The sequence below is a fragment of the Sycon ciliatum genome, chromosome 12 (assembly GCF_964019385.1).
Source record: "Sycon ciliatum chromosome 12, ocSycCili1.1, whole genome shotgun sequence".
Lineage (NCBI taxonomy): Eukaryota > Metazoa > Porifera > Calcarea > Leucosolenida > Sycettidae > Sycon > Sycon ciliatum.
In genome coordinates, this window is record NC_088654.1 from 10,382,774 (window position 1) to 10,400,085 (window position 17,312).

General features: G+C 44.1%; 1 protein-coding gene across 2 annotated transcripts in view; it reads right to left on the reverse strand.

The window, feature by feature from the left end:
* Positions 1–1,441: 1,441 nt before the first annotated feature.
* The window catches only part of LOC135828447 (adhesion G protein-coupled receptor E2-like), a 62,819-nt gene continuing 46,948 nt past the window's right edge, over positions 1,442–17,312 (reverse strand). For both annotated transcript variants that reach the window (XM_065340898.1, XM_065340899.1), the window contains 6 exons: positions 16,663–16,787; positions 13,487–13,843; positions 12,995–13,120; positions 11,630–11,911; positions 7,528–7,686; positions 1,442–2,749 (listed from right to left, as the gene is read on the reverse strand). In XM_065340898.1, coding sequence (XP_065196970.1) covers positions 2,256–2,749; positions 7,528–7,686; positions 11,630–11,911; positions 12,995–13,120; positions 13,487–13,843; positions 16,663–16,787 — 1,543 coding nt within the window. In that variant the 3' untranslated portion in view covers positions 1,442–2,255. The remainder of the gene's footprint in view (positions 2,750–7,527; positions 7,687–11,629; positions 11,912–12,994; positions 13,121–13,486; positions 13,844–16,662; positions 16,788–17,312) is intronic.

The window sequence follows — 17,312 nt, forward strand, 5'->3', positions numbered from 1 at the left end:
GGAACAAGCTTCAATGACAACAAATTAGAATTAGCAGATAACGGAATTATCTTATTACGCGTGCTGTGGCACGTGGCCTCTAATTTCCTAAAACTTTGAAATTCTCCGTGAAGTCCAAATTTGAAATTGCAATTATTATTATTATTGCAATGAAAAATATCAATTGTGCACTCATAATCATGTATAAACAATTAAAATGAAACAATTCCAGAACGTTTTCGTGTGACCATCATCAGTGGAACATCGTCACATAGTAAGAATCACTAAAACAACCAGTTATATAGCTAGAGTAACATGATAAGAAGCGTGAGAATGCAGCACAGCTAGCGGTTATGCATAACGCGTGTAGTGTGAACCTTTGCAGTGTATCTGAGAATGGTAGCAGTAGATGAATGTGGCAGCTGTGAGTGCGTGTGAACAAAAACTGGTGAGTGTGTATTATTTAAAAGTGTGAGTGCTACAACATTTTCTTTTTGCTTGCATAGAACAGGGTCACGTGTGCGAATATATACAGCTTCCAACACCTGCAACTGCTTAAAGAAACGCGCGCGACAAATAACACTAAACCAGGAATCGTCAAACAACTTACGACAATCCGGACTGGACACCAAATGCTTGTAGATGGCAGACTTGCTCTTGTCGATGTCGAACTCCTCCTCGTCCGTATCACTCTCATCCTCCACTTCCTGCTCCCGCTCACCCTTGCTTTCCTCCTGACCATCCTGTTCATCCCCATCATCATCCTCCATCTCCATCTCCTCATGCCATCGCTTCTTTCTCCTTGACGTGTTCACTGCTGCGCCCGTACTTTCACCTGCCACTACTGGTTCCGCCTTCTCCATTCTTCTCAGTCGTGTCTCCGCTAGTCTCTGGCTTCTCCTCAGATTCGTTTTTCCTCCATTTTCATTTCGTTCTCCTGGTGATCTTTCCGTTACCGCCGTCAGGTTTGTTAACGAACGATCGTCCGGTGGTCTCCCATGCCGTGTTGTTGTCGTCAAGAGTTACACCAGATTCGTGTGTTGAGGAGGAGTTCGACATCGACAAGAGCAAGTCTGCCATCTACAAGCATTTGGTGTCCAGTCCGGATTGTCGTAAGTTGTTTGACGATTCCTGGTTTAGTGTTATTTGTCGCGCGCGTTTCTTTAAGCAGTTGCAGGTGTTGGAAGCTGTATATATTCGCACACGTGACCCTGTTCTATGCAAGCAAAAAGAAAATGTTGTAGCACTCACACTTTTTAAATAATACACACTCACCAGTTTTTGTTCACACGCACTCACAGCTGCCACATTCATCTACTGCTACCATTCTCAGATACACTGCAAAGGTTCACACTACACGCGTTATGCATAACCGCTAGCTGTGCTGCATTCTCACGCTTCTTATCATGTTACTCTAGCTATATAACTGGTTGTTTTAGTGATTCTTACTATGTGACGATGTTCCACTGATGATGGTCACACGAAAACGTTCTGGAATTGTTTCATTTTAATTGTTTATACATGATTATGAGTGCACAATTGATATTTTTCATTGCTATTTTACGACTGTTGTCTCCTCGTCGGTTATTTAAATTATTATTATTATTATTATTATTATTATAAGATAACGGAAACAAGTAACTATATGCGCAGTAGAGGAAGAAAATTGAGAGGGCAAATTGGCTAGTATTCGATAAGAGGTAAAGGAACAAGGAGAGAGAAATACAGACAGACAAACAGACAGACAGACAGGCAGACAGATATACAGACAGACAGAGATACAGATAGACGGAGAGACAGAGACACATACAGACAGAGAGACAAACAAACAGACAGGCAGGCAGGCAGGCAGGCAGGCAGGCAGGCAGGCAGGCAGGCAGGCAGGCAGGCAGGCAGGCAGGCAGGCAGGCAGGCAGGCAGGCAGGCAGGCAGGCAGGCAGGCAGGCAGGCAGGCGGGCAGGTAGGCAGACAGGCAGACAGGCAGACAGGCAGACAGACAGACAGACAGAAGACGGACAGACAGACTGACAGAAAGAGCGGGACAGAGACATAGGGACAGAAATAGAGATAGAGAAAGAGAGAGGGAGAGTTGTTATACACTTTATCCGAGGGGGTGCAATGTGAGGGCAATGTGAGGGCAATGTGAGGGCAATGTGAGGGCAATGTGAGGGCAATGTGAGGGCAATGTGAGGGCAATGTGAGGGCAATGTGAGGGCAATGTGAGGGCAATGTGAGGGCAATGTGAGGGCAATGTGAGGGCTTTGTGTGCTCAACGTCTAGGTGGTCATTTCGTACCCTGGTTCCTCAAAGCTAGGAGAACTCATGATGGTCTCCAGATGTGGGTTATGTTCATCGCCTTGTGGTATGCCTGTGTTCACATGAATGCCATATGCCTCGTTCCGCACCAAGCCACATTGCTGGGAAGTGTCACGGTTTACCGCCTGCTGAGAATTGATGTTGGTGCGCCCATGCCGCGGACTCTTTGCACGAGGAGCAGAGGTGGATCCGATGTTGGCGGTCACTGTCGAAGGTTCAGCTTGAGAATTGCCCAGCCGTGCATGGCTTGGAAACCCAGGCCTGGGGTGAAGGATAACCTCCTGCATCTCTTGATCGCGCCCGGCATTTTCTAAGTGCATTATCTTGTCACACTGCTGTTGTTTTCTCACCTTGCTGACCACGAGAAGGTTCGCGATGGCACAAGCGAGCAGTATGGTTCCCACGGCTAGCGTGGCGATTTGAACAGCTGCTGTTGTGCTTGTAGTGCTATCACCTGAATAGAAAGAACGAAGGAAAGATTGGACTTTCCAAAAAAAGGTCTTCTTCACAACCCCAAGTTTATTTAATGCCATCAGCCTGAAGGCTTAGTTTAAATACGTACATTCTGTATTGCTGAACCCACAAAATGCGATACAGATTGTAAAGAACCATTAATTTAGAGGTAAAAGAAAAATGCCATTAATTAATGAAAACAGGAAAAGAAGAAGCAGAAAGGTTATTATACCATGCCAGCCGGCGGTTATTGATTAAGTACATAAAATAGCATTCCCGCATGTCACGTGATTGTCGCCTTAGAGTTGACCAATGACAGATCTAACAGCACGGGCTGGAAAGCCTGTCTGCTCAAAGGTAATGGAACGGACTCCACTGCCTGCCATCAAGTGACGACGGGCAGGAACGGATTCCACTGCCCGTCGCTACTTGGCGACGGGCATTAACGGATGCGACTGCCCGTCGTCACTTGACGACGGGCAATAGTGCCAGTAGCCACTGGACTGACTCTCTACTTCATGGTCTTTCATTGGTTACTTGCAGCGTGTTTCATAAAATACAAGGCACCGGATTGCGCGAAAATAGCGACTAAGTGGAAAACCAACAAGATAAAAAAAGAGCTTACTAATAAATAACTAAAGCAGAAGAGCGACTGTTTGCAACCACAACTGTCATCATGGTGCTGAAACATTTGATCTGGAACTGGGAGAAAAGAAACTTCTTTGCTGAACGATATTGGCAATGTGAATGAGCTCCTCCAAAAAGTTGAGGAAGAGACTGAAACCTTTATTGCGGAGTCGCTCACGAAGGACATCTTGGACGAGTCGGATGAACCTCAACCAAAGCCCGTAATGCTCAGCAACCTGCAGGAACCGCGCAATTTTCCCAGGTTTCCGATCAAGACCTGGGAAAAATCCGTAGGAACAGAACTGTCAGAATGCCCGATTCCCAGTCGACAATGTCAATGGCCACCACGAGAAAAAAGCACTATGGAGTACTACTGAGTACTGTACCAGTAAACAATCAGAAAACACAATGCATGGGCACGTGGTGCGCATGTCATGTATCTCTTTGCTTATTTGGCTTGGGTGCATACGGAAACACGTTCCAGTCACTCATACTCGGTCACCACCGGCACCGCTGTTCATGCAGCTCTTGACGCTATGGCGGCGCGGGCTGGATTCCGCGGTGCTGCCCTCGAACTCATGCAGGAACCTGTACGTTACACACCTACAAAATAGTATTGCTGGATTAAAATTGCCAAGCACGGCTACAAATCCGCAGAACATGCCGATTTGGAGTAGGGAATAGGCCGATATATGAAAATGAAGGTGTTAAAAAAAATTACTCTCTGTGGACAGTATAGTGTTGTAAATGTGGGTCAAGAGCACAATGTTGTGTGGTGTAGTGTTCCGAAATTTTTAAATGTCAGGGTACTGTATAGCAGGACATTTTCGGACGGAATTATTTTCGGACAAAGCCGAATTTCGACCTTTCGTACGGATTTTATTTGCGTACAGTGCTGCATGCTAAATGCACGTATTCGCAAGCAGTACCCATGTACAGTGTACATAAGTCACATGAACAAATTTTAGTACGGAATTAATTTTAGTACAAAAAGGCCGTGTACGAAATCGTCCGAAAATATATTCCGTCCGAAAATTTCCTGCTATACAGTACTTCGCAGCTTCTACGTTACACTGAGACATTAAGGGCACAAAACTCACAGGCTACGGAGACATTCAATGACCTGAGACCTAGCTCTGGAGGTGTGAAAGCGAGGTCTTGGGTCATTGAATGCCTCCGTAGGCTGTGAGTTTTGTGCCCTGTTATCACACTTTCTGACTGCATATAATCTTGTTAAAGTCGTGAATAGTTGCTTCATAAGTCGTTTCCTCGTGATTCTTTTCATTTTATAATTATACAAGTCGCACTTTTTCATTTTTCATGTTGGAACAATTTTTTTGGAGTTGCAAAAATATTTCTTCCTTGGTTTAACCGTATGCAGTACATGATGCTAATGACGCTAGAACACAACACAAAAAATACTTCTTTTGAATATGGTAAAGAAAAAAGGACCAAGAAACAAGAAGTAACGTTATAATGTTCACTAACACCACCATTTACTAAACAATCAGCTCATGCGATAACATTGCACACCACTGACTTACGGTACTGACCTTCTACAGCTAACTGGCCAGCAGTTCCAGCACATATTGGATGTGCACTCCAACAGCCTTCCAACTTGGAAGGTTCTAAGTTATAGAAATAACATGAGGAGGGGAAGTTGAGCCCAACCAAGATAAGCACGATCATGTTATGTCTATAACTTAGAACCTTCCAAGTTGGATGGCTGTTGGAGTGCACATCCAAGATGTGCTAGAGCTGGTAGCCAGTTGGTTGTAGAACGTCAGTGCCGTCGGTCAGTGTCGTGCAATGTTATCGCATGAGCTGATTGTTTAGTAACTGGTGGTGTTTGTCGGCAGTATAGCGTAACTTGCAGCTTCTCGGTCCTTTTTTATTTACTATAAATTTTAGTGTTGAAACGAGCGTATCTATAACAAACAAGCGATCAGTTCCACTAACGAGCAAGCTATCGAGCGAGCTAACGAGTTTCATTGATGTGGCAAATATGAATATTTTTTTGAATATTTTTTTCTAAGTTCGATTTTTTTCAGCTGGTTCAAATTATCACCGCCGGCATTTGGGGTTGCTGCTGCTTCACTTCGGACTGCTGTTTGGTGTCGAGATGTCTTTTCAGCGCCATCGTCGATTAGCCTTTGTAAGAATAGACCGTTTTGCAAAGATTGCAAGTAGCCCTGGTCTTCGCTGCATCGCGGGAAAAAACTTCCAAACGACTGAGCGTAACTTTCACTCGAATGGAGAGGTGACCGAAGCATATCCTGCGACAGGTCAGCAGATGCGGAACAAGACATCAGTAGAGTCCACCAAAGCTGCAACGACAACTGAAACAACTCAAGTGTCGTGCAGGCATACAGTCACCTGTAACTGCGAGTGATTTTCACTTTGCGCGGGACTGGACTCTCGATCGACCAGGGAGTCGTAAAATATTTTACGACTCCCCGCGCGGCCCCGGTCGACATGTACTGCCATGTGTACGGAGTACGGTGTACGGTGTTCGTTAGTGCAAACGAGCTGGCCGCACAAACGAGCCGAGTTTCTGGCGAGCGAGATAACGAGTATCCGGTGAGATCGTTTCAACACTAATAAATTTATCCTTGGTTCTCCATCCGAGTTCACCTCTTTTGACGTAAATAGAGTAACGTGGTGCAAAAAGAGGAAAATAGAAATTAATAATGATGCCCCAAAGCGCTAAGTTCATAATAGACTCATGCAAGTACAGTAAAACCTGTAACAAAAGACCACCGTGACTAGCGACCAGCCTGGTACTACAGTAAAACCTGTAACTAAAGACCACCGTGACTAGCGACCAGCCTGGTACTACAGTAAAACCTGTAACTAAAGACCACCGTGACTAGCGACCAGCCTGGTACTACAGTAAAACCTGTAACTAAAGACCACCGTGACTAGCAACCAGCCTGGCACTACAGTAAAACCTGTAACTAAAGACCACCGTGACTAGCGACCAGCCTGGTACTACAGTAAAACCTGTAACTAAAGACCACCGTGACTAGCGACCAGCCTGGTACTACAGTAAAACCTGTAACTAAAGACCACCGTGACTAGCGACCAGCCTGGTACTACAGTAAAACCTGTAACAAAAGACCACCGTGACTAGCGACCAGCCTGGTACTACAGTAAAACCTGTAACTAAAGACCACCGTGACTAGCGACAAGCCTGGTTGTAGAGACCACTTCGCCAGGCACGGACGGTCTCACATTGTGTACGCTTCTCGTTGGCTGAGAATTCGAAAGAAACGAGAAGCAATGTTCTCTCGAACTTCGAATATTTGCGAAGCTTGTTTTTTGCTCTTTGTCTTGCAATGTGGCTGTTCGCAGCCGACCCTGCACTGTGGTTTTGCTGTTGCAAATGTGAGGTGTGAGAGAGAACATATAATTATGGTTGTGCGGTGCAAACCTCTAACTAAGGACCACCTGCCACTATGTACCGCTTTCTCTGGCGCCAAGTCGAAGGGGTGGTCGTTGTTCACATGTTTTACTGTAAATATGTGAATGTGAGACGGTCCGTGCCTGGCAAAGTGGTGTGTAATACCAGGTTGGTCGCTAGTCAAGGTGGTCTTTAGTTACAGGTTTTACTGTACAGCACTTCAAAAGTACGAGCCAGGTTCAAATTCCACGAGCACTACATTGTATGTTTGAACTCATAGAATGTGACAATGTGTACATTACAAGTACAGGTGCGGACCAGTACCACTAGACCGAAATACTCCATCTTAAGTGTACACAGGCGCCATGATAAAATAATTATAATAACAGTGTCCTCGAGTCAAGTCCTCTTCAAATTCCGAACTCTTGAAATATGTGAAAAAGAAGAAGAAAACACATGTGAACGAGTTAAGAAGCAACTACCCACAGCTGTTACAAAAACAGTCAGAACGTGCAATAACACGGCAAAAAACGGACAGGCTACAGACATACAACAACTTAAGGCCTGGGTCTAACACATCTCCAGTGTGCAAACCAACTTATTTACAGTCGTGGATAGTTGCTTCATAACTCTTTCCCATGGGTTTCCTTCTTCTACTTTTACATTCAATTCTGGCCCATTATCCGAGTTCAATCTTAATATGCTTCACCCTTCCAATGGCACCCCAGATAAAACTATGATGGACTCACTTGCTTTGCTGGAAGTCGACGATGGGAAAAGAGCTTCTCCACGCCAAGTTGGCAGACACACAAATGATCCATCGGTATCAATGCACTGTGATGTGGTCGTACAGGGATTCTCAGCAGAGGTTTGACACTCGTTGATATTTTCACATACGTCATCTTTTCCTAGGCGGACAGCATAAGCATTGACAGTCACGGATTGTCAGCATCGGTTGCAAGGAAGAAAGTTAGAAGCCATTGCCCCAGATGTCTACAGATGTTGTCAGTGCAGCTGCATATCCTTGCAGTTGCTAGCTGCTCTTGCTAAACAGTCCTTTTCCAAGGTACTGTCAAATGACAGTCTTGTAGTTGGATTACTGTAATTTCACAAATTTTCGGTGTACTTTTATTTTCTGTACTTTCGGTGCGCTTGTTTCATACCTAAAATTTCAATACACCAAACAAACACTAACACACATAATGATCCAATAGGGAACTGCTTCTCTGTACCGAAAATTTCTGTTCACCTAACCCGGCCTGTTGCCCTCATACCGAAAATATTGAGCACCGAAAATTTCTGAAATTAGAGTAGTTTACTTAGCACCAGTACATTTCATACACAGTCATAATATTTCAACTCCTCTTCTATCTACATGTGAGGCATTGGCAGCAAGAACCGGAGTCCTGGCGATTTTTCAAAATTCGAATGTTTGCAGAAAACAGAACCGATGTCGTTATTTGGTCACCGCGATCAAAGCGAAAAGACTTCTTGCGCTATCGCTTTGAAAGTGACTTCTTCTTGGTGGTAGTCGTCAATAAAATTGGTCGTTGCTGTTGTAGTTTATCTGAAAACACGTTGGACGTCCAGGTAGACGGTTTTAGCCGCCATGGAGACGCTAGCCTTTGGTGGATAAGGCTCGAACAGTTGGTAGATTCTGCTCGAAAAGAAATGAATATGCCAGAACCATACAAAAGTCAAGTCACTCACCCTCCTTGAATTCTGCTCCATTTCTTCGCCAACATACCAAACATGCATGAAACCGTCCAAAAAAGAGACAACACGTTGCCAATTTTCTGCGGGCATTATCCGCCAAACACTACTCCAGGCCCGCCCAAGGCATATTCATTGTGTCGTGTTGAGTTCTGTTGAAAGCTATATCATGCACCTGCTTTTTAAAAGTTGCACTTAAAGGGACAGCCGTCAACAGCAGTGACAATAGTAATCTCAATAGTTATGCGATGGTATCCTACCTTGAAGGCAAAATCCCGCCTTGCAAACACATCGATAGCTTCCTTCAGTATCGTTACACTGCTCATTTAAACCGCACGTTACACTTCAAAGTGATTTTTGGCATCTATTATAAACATGCGCTTAGACTAGCTTCCAGCACTGCAGCTCAAGATAGACCTCAACCTGTCTGGAACCACACAATGGTTCAGAGCCATGGAGGTGCATTACCGTTACCATTCTCCTGAAACCAGCATGTTAACCCTTTAAGAGCCGCCCCATACTTGAATGCGTCGTAAATGACGCATTCAAATGCAAAACTGCAAAAGATCGTAACTCAGTCCAATCTCGCTCAAACCCAGTGATCGAAATATCCAGGGCGAAGAGAAAACTCTCACCTGTCGGGAGAAACAATCCGCGAAATGCTGCGAGCAACGATTCCTGAGATAAATCACTCGTAAGTTGAGCCGCGATCGCGGCAATTTCAAAAGCGGGAAGTGCGACTTTAGTGTTGAAAATTTTGAGACTTTTCGTCACGCTGGTTTACTCGAATTTGCACGGATTTCACTGTTGATATTGTCAAGAGTACACAGCGAAATTTTTTTACAACTCCACGATCGAGTAAAATGAAATATCTGGAGCGGGACGCAATTGGACGCATTTGGGGCTATCATGATCGACCTCATTCTCTTCCTCTCGCGGAGACCTTTCCAGGAAGCCCTAGATTTTGAGGATTGAGTGAGTAGAACTGAAGCTATGATCCAAGGAACACGAAAAATGCAGAATTATGAAATTTTCCTGTGGCTCTTAAAGGGTTAAGGTGGCAGCCTAACCATAAATTTCATGTGGCGTTCAATTGACCGTAACTTTGGTTTCTCTCAATGGATTTGAGTGAAATTTTCACCACACACTCCTGCCACTATCCCGGTCCTCTGGACATGATTTAAAAGTTCTTGCGCTTCACTGACAGGCTTTACAGGCCGGAAAAACTCACAACTCCGGCATATTGCCACGGTGCGCGAGTCACTCAGGGGCAAAAAAATTAGTGCTGAAACGAGTACGCCGAGTACTCGAGTACCCGCTCGTTGAGTACTCGACTCGATATCAAAAAAGGACTCGATACTCGATAAATAAATAAATAAAATATAAAACTAAAAAAACTTGATAGTGACGTACACGTCCGTCGTCCATGTGGCTTTGCAATGAAAATGTGTGTTTATTGAAGGATATTGAATTGCGTAAATGGTGTGCAAAAAATTGGGTATGTGGTACTGACGTCATGACATATATGCGCATGTGTGCTTATAGAGTACTCGATACTCGACTCGATAGTGACAGTACTCGCTCGATAGCTTATGGAGTACTCGTTTCAGCACTAAAAAAATGCATTTACAATTTTTTTCACATTATCTTGCCCATTCTGTCCGTGTGCGGGATTCAAACCGAAAAAAGTCCAGAAGCAGCCATGGGTGGTGGGATAGGGCTCCTCAACGTGGCCCTGGAATCTGTCACAATGGCACGAGTGGGCGTTCTCTGACAGACTCCCAAAGAACCAAGTGAATTTTTGAATTTTTTTAGGTTCAGGGCGTGCTACGAGGTCGTACCTTTGATACAACATCCAGTCCTGGGACCTCCACAGTAAGCCATTTCCACAGCGCTGCACACCAAATCAAGGATACCCTCAAAAATCGGCAAAGACTACCACTCACGTTCCACTACCGCCTAGTACTGAATCCTACCTGACTTCTTGACACGACTCAAACTTGCCAAAGTCACTAAATCAACGTCAACTACAATAATCCAGCCACATACAGTCAGACCTCGTTTATCCGGTCCTCGTTTATCCGGATCCCTCGCCATCCGGAAGAAAATCGCTGGTTACCAATGTGCAGCATATGTTATGCATACAACATAACCGGACCTCGCGATCCGCATACCGGTGCATGATTTTGTGTACAAACTGGTTAAAATGTGTACAAAATGCTTTGTCGTATCCGGTTGCATGTGGCTGGCTAGCGCCTGCAGAAGCTAGTATCAATGAGTTGTACAAGCAAATGAGGTCCTTGACCTGCTGGGTGTGTGCGGACAGCACTCAGTTGCATCAAGAGTACATGAAAACAAGAGTGTGCAGCTCGGATGGGTTGCTGTCACGGCGAAATTCCGTGATTACATCATTTTAGTGATGTAGTGCGTACAAGCAGGATTCAAGCAGGTCTCTTTCTGCACAACTGCAGCTCAGTTGTACGCACTACGCCATTTCCCGCCTAGATCTGGGCCAAATATGATGTAATCACGGAATTTCGCCGTGACAGACACCCATAGCAGAAAAGGCCCCAAGCTGCACACTCTGGTTTTCATGTACTCTTGGTTGCATGCACTTGTCATTTTTCTCGCTTGGTTTACATACTGGGCACGCTAGTTGTACTGCATAGGACCCGTCTACATGTATGTATGATGTCACTGCTTTTGACATGCCACATGCATATACAGTATGTGTGTTCAGTTATCCGGTTACCTCGCCTATCCGGATGTTTTTGTGGAAAACAGATGTGTGCGGTTAAGCGAGGTCTGACTGTATCTGCAACATCAGGAGGGTTCTGGCAAAAGTCCTGCTGCACGGCGGTGGGCTTTGCAGCCCAATACATGGCTAAAAAATGTGATTTTTTGAACTTGGAGCAAAATTCTGCACACTTTCGCGTTTTCCATGATACGACAAGTTGCACGGTCTCCCCAGATTCAAATACAGTGCTGCCAAAAAGTGACAGCGTGGAACAAAAAAACGTTCCTTACAAAGGCACAATTTCGGCCAGAACTCTTGAACGGCTGGTCAGATCGAGGCAAAACTTTCAGATCTGTTGCAGTTGTTCATGCTCTTTCAACTGATATTGTCAGCAAACATACCTTGCCAGACAAATCCCGTTTTGCACAAACATTGATATGATCCCACGGTATCTTTGCATAGCATATCAGCAGAGCAGTCCGCCTGGCCATTACAGCATTCATCAATGTTTTCACAACGAGGAGATGTCAGCGATGTGGGTTGTAGAATATCCTGGAAGCCAGCATCACACCTACACTCATACGACCCGATTGTATTTAAGCAAGTTGAGTTCTGTGGACATGTGACAGCACTGCTACTGGTTGTAGAACATTCATTGACATCCGAACATGTTCTCCCAGATCCTGGGATTGGAAAGAAAAACAGGCACAATTAGTTGAATTAGAATGGTTTGGAGAACTTCAAATTCAAAGGATCAGTCGGGGAAGTGAACTGCCTGAAAAGAGAAAGAAATTCCAGACCCAACAGGGCTCAACACGGGACCACGCTTGTCATGCGCAATGTTCTAACCAACTGAGCTTTGGAACCAGGCTGAAACTAGGAGGCACTGACAAGTTTTTGTCACTCCAAAGGCAGCTCACAACACGTGCCACACATCCTGATGGCACTCGGGTCATTTCCCTTCCCAGGAGTCAGTCACTTTCTGGAACGTCCTACCGGAAGAGAAAGAAAGGGATTAATTTTTAAAGGATCGAGAGAAATTCAAGTTCAAAGGATCAGTCGGGGAAGTGAACTGCCTGAAAAGAGAAAAAGGCAACTATTTGAGACTCTTGTACTCCCCAATGCCGTAGACGGCAAGCTGTTTCGGCCATAAAGAGGGCTTATGTTGAGTTGTGAGGGCGACTGAATTGTCATTTACTAATTTGAGCTAGCACTCAGAAACTTAGATTAGGCCTTGAAAGCTATGACGTCAGAAGGCAATTTCTTTAGGCAAATACTGACTCTTGGATTCACTATGGCCATGGTGAATTACATGTATGAGGTGTGATGGGTGGACGAGTCGAATGTACTTCCTCCAAGTGATCGCAATTGTTGCTTCCCAGAGCGATTGTTTCAAATCTATTCCGTCCACTCGAAGTAAATAAATCAGCTGGAAATTGAGGCAGGGCATTGCTGACAGACAAAGCTTGAGTTTGTGGCGTCCAGCTTTGCTGCACTTGCGGCTGAGGATGTCTTCATGAGACTTTGAGGCAGACCCTTCAGAAATACAGAAGATGTTGAACAAGCCGGGCATCCAGGTTCAGGTCTTGAAACTTCGATTTCCAAGCGATCTATGGTTCAAGGTAGCAGGCAGTGATGGCAAACTAACATTTATGAAGGACACCGTACCGACCCTCCAGCGGCCGTACCACCTTAAATTACCTTCCAATGCCCCTGTGTGACATAGCACTTTCAAACATTGTAATAATCACCACAATAGAATTTACCCGAAAATCCGTTTGAACATTGGCATGTGTATGACCCTGGTGAGTCAATGCACACCTCATTTGTTGCACAGGGTGTGAATCCACCAACCTCACATTCATTGGCGTTGGTGCAAATCCCACCACCTCCTAACAGGACAAGAATGCATCCGACCAAAAAAAGAAAAAAACACATTGAAATTGAACATAGAACGCAGCATCCATGCATTCTGAAATGAAATCGGCGAAACTGTTCAAAATAGGACAACATAGTGCTACAGCTGTCAAGTTTGTACTCTTTTACTGATGCCTGCATGCAGCTGATCACATTGTTTGATCACAGAGTATCCCAAGGAACCACTTCCACTATGAAGTTAATACTAGCTTTTACTGTATGTTCAACTCTGATGTAATCTACATGTACTGAAGAACAAGACAAAGAGTACCGTACAGTCAAATACATTTTAAATGACTAGGTGCGGATTCCTATGACATCAAATATCTTTATAGACTCACTGTAGTATCCTGATTTGCATGTACAGTAATAACTTGCCAACGTATCAACACAGATTTCGTTCATTGCACACAGCGAGGTATTCACCGCACATTCATTTATCTGCTGGCAGTTGGATCCGTTATTCGACAACGTCAGCATGGGCAGACATACGCAGTTGTAGTTCAAGGTGCATGGCAGTAGCGTGCAGGTTGGAAAGAGGGTACACTTGGTGCTAAACTGCTGGCGGCAAACGCTCGCGTCCTGGCAGCCAAGATCACGACCGCCGTAGAGTTTCCCGCTCGGGCACTCACAGAAGAACTTGGTTCTGTTATCATCATGATAGCATCCCACATATGCTCCTTTGCATGTGTCTATCACTGCACATGGAGAGGAGAAGGCAAACAAAAAACTCACGGTAAACCAGTGCAATTATTGTGAATACAGATACACCTCTTCAGCACTGATGCAAAGGAATATTAGTATATTCGGAATCATGATTCAAGAATACCGACATCAAAAAGGATATGTACGAAAGCAGGCAGTGACAGTCGAATATACGTTTACTCGAAGATTCGTGCTGCGTTGCTGTAGTATGCTGCTCCAACGATGATTTCCTCCGCATTGTTGATGATGAGAGGGAAGACATAATGTTTTGAGAACTGTGAAGCTTGTTCTGTGAACAAAATTGCTCTGTCACCAGTGGATCTTGCTACTGTATCTACATTATCTGTACACAACATGAATATTGGGTCTGATTGAGTGAAGTGATTGAGCCACTTAAGAAGAATGCAGAATATTCGTTCGTCGCGCCGAAGCGATATTCGAGGGAGTATTCGTTCGAAGAAAATACCATTTGTTGCATGACTGCTCTCCAGGATAAACACCAATGGGCCGTTGGTGTTTCATAGCCAGCAATCGCATGTCATCACATACATTGATAATCAACATAATTTTGCGAATCAACCTTTTTTTCCAGATCACTATTCAACGAGAACGAAGCAAAGTCGGCTGAACGAAGCCTAGATGAAGAAAATCACCCTCTCCACTTCACCGTCACGATACTGACATAGATACGAGATGAAACAACTAAAAAATACACAAGAAAACTGTACGGCCATCTTCGCGCTGACTTTGGTCTGACTTTGGTCTGAGAATTTTCTATCACGATCAAAAATGTACGAGGAGCTCTGAAAAATAAGCCACAGACGTACCTTTATCGCTCTCCACTCCTTTTTCAAGGCACAAACGTCGACTCTCCACTTTCAAACTAGGAGCCAGACATACCAGTGGTCCTTTTCAGCTGCTCCACGAGCGCAGGAAATGTTCATCAAGGGGCGCAGAGCAGCATCCATTCCAGAAAAAGAGCTAAAATACGAGTGAGACAGCATGACTGAGTCATGCAGAAAATAGTCAATTTCAGCGTTTCTGCTCAAAACAGCAACTAGCTTCGACTAGAAACAAAGATGACACCAAAGGATCAAACAACAACCATTTTCTTCAGTTTTTTTGCAGATGGCTTCCTTGTGCTTGGCCCAGCACGCCAAAAATCACACCTCGGAGGAGTACAAAAATTACAACTCTCAGATGTCCTCGATTGCTGACCATGTGTTTGCAACAACTGGAGTTCTGCGTATCCATACTTTACAACCCCCAGTAATTACACAGTGATTTATACGATGTAATTATCTCATGATTTAAGCTCGGAATGTGAGCCAATGTATGTATGCATGTATAACTCATAATCACAAGGTGATCGCATTAATCAGCGAGAGAATTGTGAATGATGTCTCTGAATCCAACTCTATCGATGATGAGTAAAAACGAAAAAACCCAATAAGTTACTACAAATCAACAAACGCTGGCCGGAGAGAAACTTTGGCAGATCTCAAAATGAAAATTTTATACGCAATCAAACTTTAGCCGATTGGGGTTTAATCTTGCGTCTTTTGTGTCTATGACGACCTTTGGCCTGCAATTTACTTTGGTCAGTTGGCGCCAAGCGACAAAATCAACAAACTTAAATCCCCAGAGAAATTGGCTGATTTACAGTATTACTGTCTGACTGTATAAATCTCGTTACCTTGGTGGACTGCTAGTCATAACTGGTAACGTATTGGTCCTTTCTCTTTTTAATCTCATGATTGCTAGTCCTTCTAGAGCGACAGTTTGTCTTATCAATGTTTTTCTTGACGATGTTTCAATGTAGTAAAATACAGAACAGGAAGAAGAAGTCCAGCGAACAATTGAATAGAATGCTAACTGATGAATTACTATGGTAAGGAACAAAGGCACAGGGCTTATACAGTGTTCGCCCATACAGTGCCTGACATGCACCGGACTGCCCGGATTAACGAGGTTTGAGTGCAGTCCCCAACCTGGATGTGCTGGTACATTATGTTAGCAATACATTAAAGCAAGCAGTGCCCTCGAGCAGTGTGGATTCGAATGATCAGTCCGCCGCACTTGCACTGATGAGAGCACACGTTGAATGGAAATTTTGCATGGTGCTTGTATTTTGAATTCGCTGTATAATTTCCTTTGCCTTGCTCCGCCTTTTTCATTGTTGCATACTACTAAAAACTCCACAGCAGCGCAATCAAGATCAGGAAGAAAGTTGCTTAACCCAATTCCGAACATTTTCCTGTCGGTCTGCCATGGTCCAACCATAGTGCAAGTTGAACAGTGCGCAATGCATGGGCTTTTTACTTTGTGGACACCGTTGGCCTGAGCATATGTGTGTCATGCTGTTTCATTTGCATTAGTTCAAGTACATGTATTCACAAGTGAGATGAATCCAGTATGCATCACTATGTGGCTGTACTCGATTGGAAATTAGAACCGAGCTCTGTATGGCAGACTCCTCTGAACAAGACCGTTCAATTCCGCATTTAGACAACTAGAGGTTCTGAAAGCTGTATCTTCAGCCAGGCTTCTATGGGAACGAAGGGGAGCTTTGAATAATTTGCTTTGCACAAAATCCCTCCCAAAATCCCTCGCACTAATATTATTCTACTCAGCTCCCCACTATATGGGAGATTTTGATTCTAGGGCATGCTTTGCATTTCGAAAAAGAAGCTCACAACCCTATGGCCTGAGCAGATAATGACGGCCAGAGTTGTAGTTTTAGGTGTACAAAATGATCTACTCTTGGATACATTTTTTTAATTGGTTGTGCTTCTCAGTCAGTTTCACTTACTGAAATCCACTGATGCATTCTTCAAACCACGTAGGTTGGAAAATGAGAGACCTCTTGATAATACTTGAGAGATTGGGCAGAGTGATAAATTGTCAATGTAGGCTTGATAACCATCCCTTATATGGCTACAGAAAGAAAGAAAGAAAGAAAGAAGAGTTTAAGCATTCCATCGTATATGACGCATCTTAGGTACGAGATGTCACCCTTAAAAAAGGCATTCCTTCTGAAAGGTTTTTTAGTCATTGAGACGTCATCAAAGAAAGATGAGTTGTTGAGCGATAATGCATTATTATTATCATTAATTTTTTTTACGAAGGTAAGTTTGGGTCGCAAGTATCCACGCAAACACACATCCAGTCACAATAAGGCACTTGTCAAAAGTATCCGAACGTTTTCGTTCCCTTCTCATCAAGAATTATACAGGGAATGACTCAAGTTGGAAAGACTAAAACTTATATAGCGTAAAGATAATGAGATAACAACACTCGTGACAAGGTGGAAAATTATCAAGTTCAGCACGACACAAAACTCGAAGGAAAATAAAAATAGTGACAACAACATAGTGAGCAAACGAAAGAGCTTGGAAGCTCAGGGCCCTACGCTATGCTTTTTTGCCTTGATGACCTAGACAAAAAAGCATAGGAATGTTA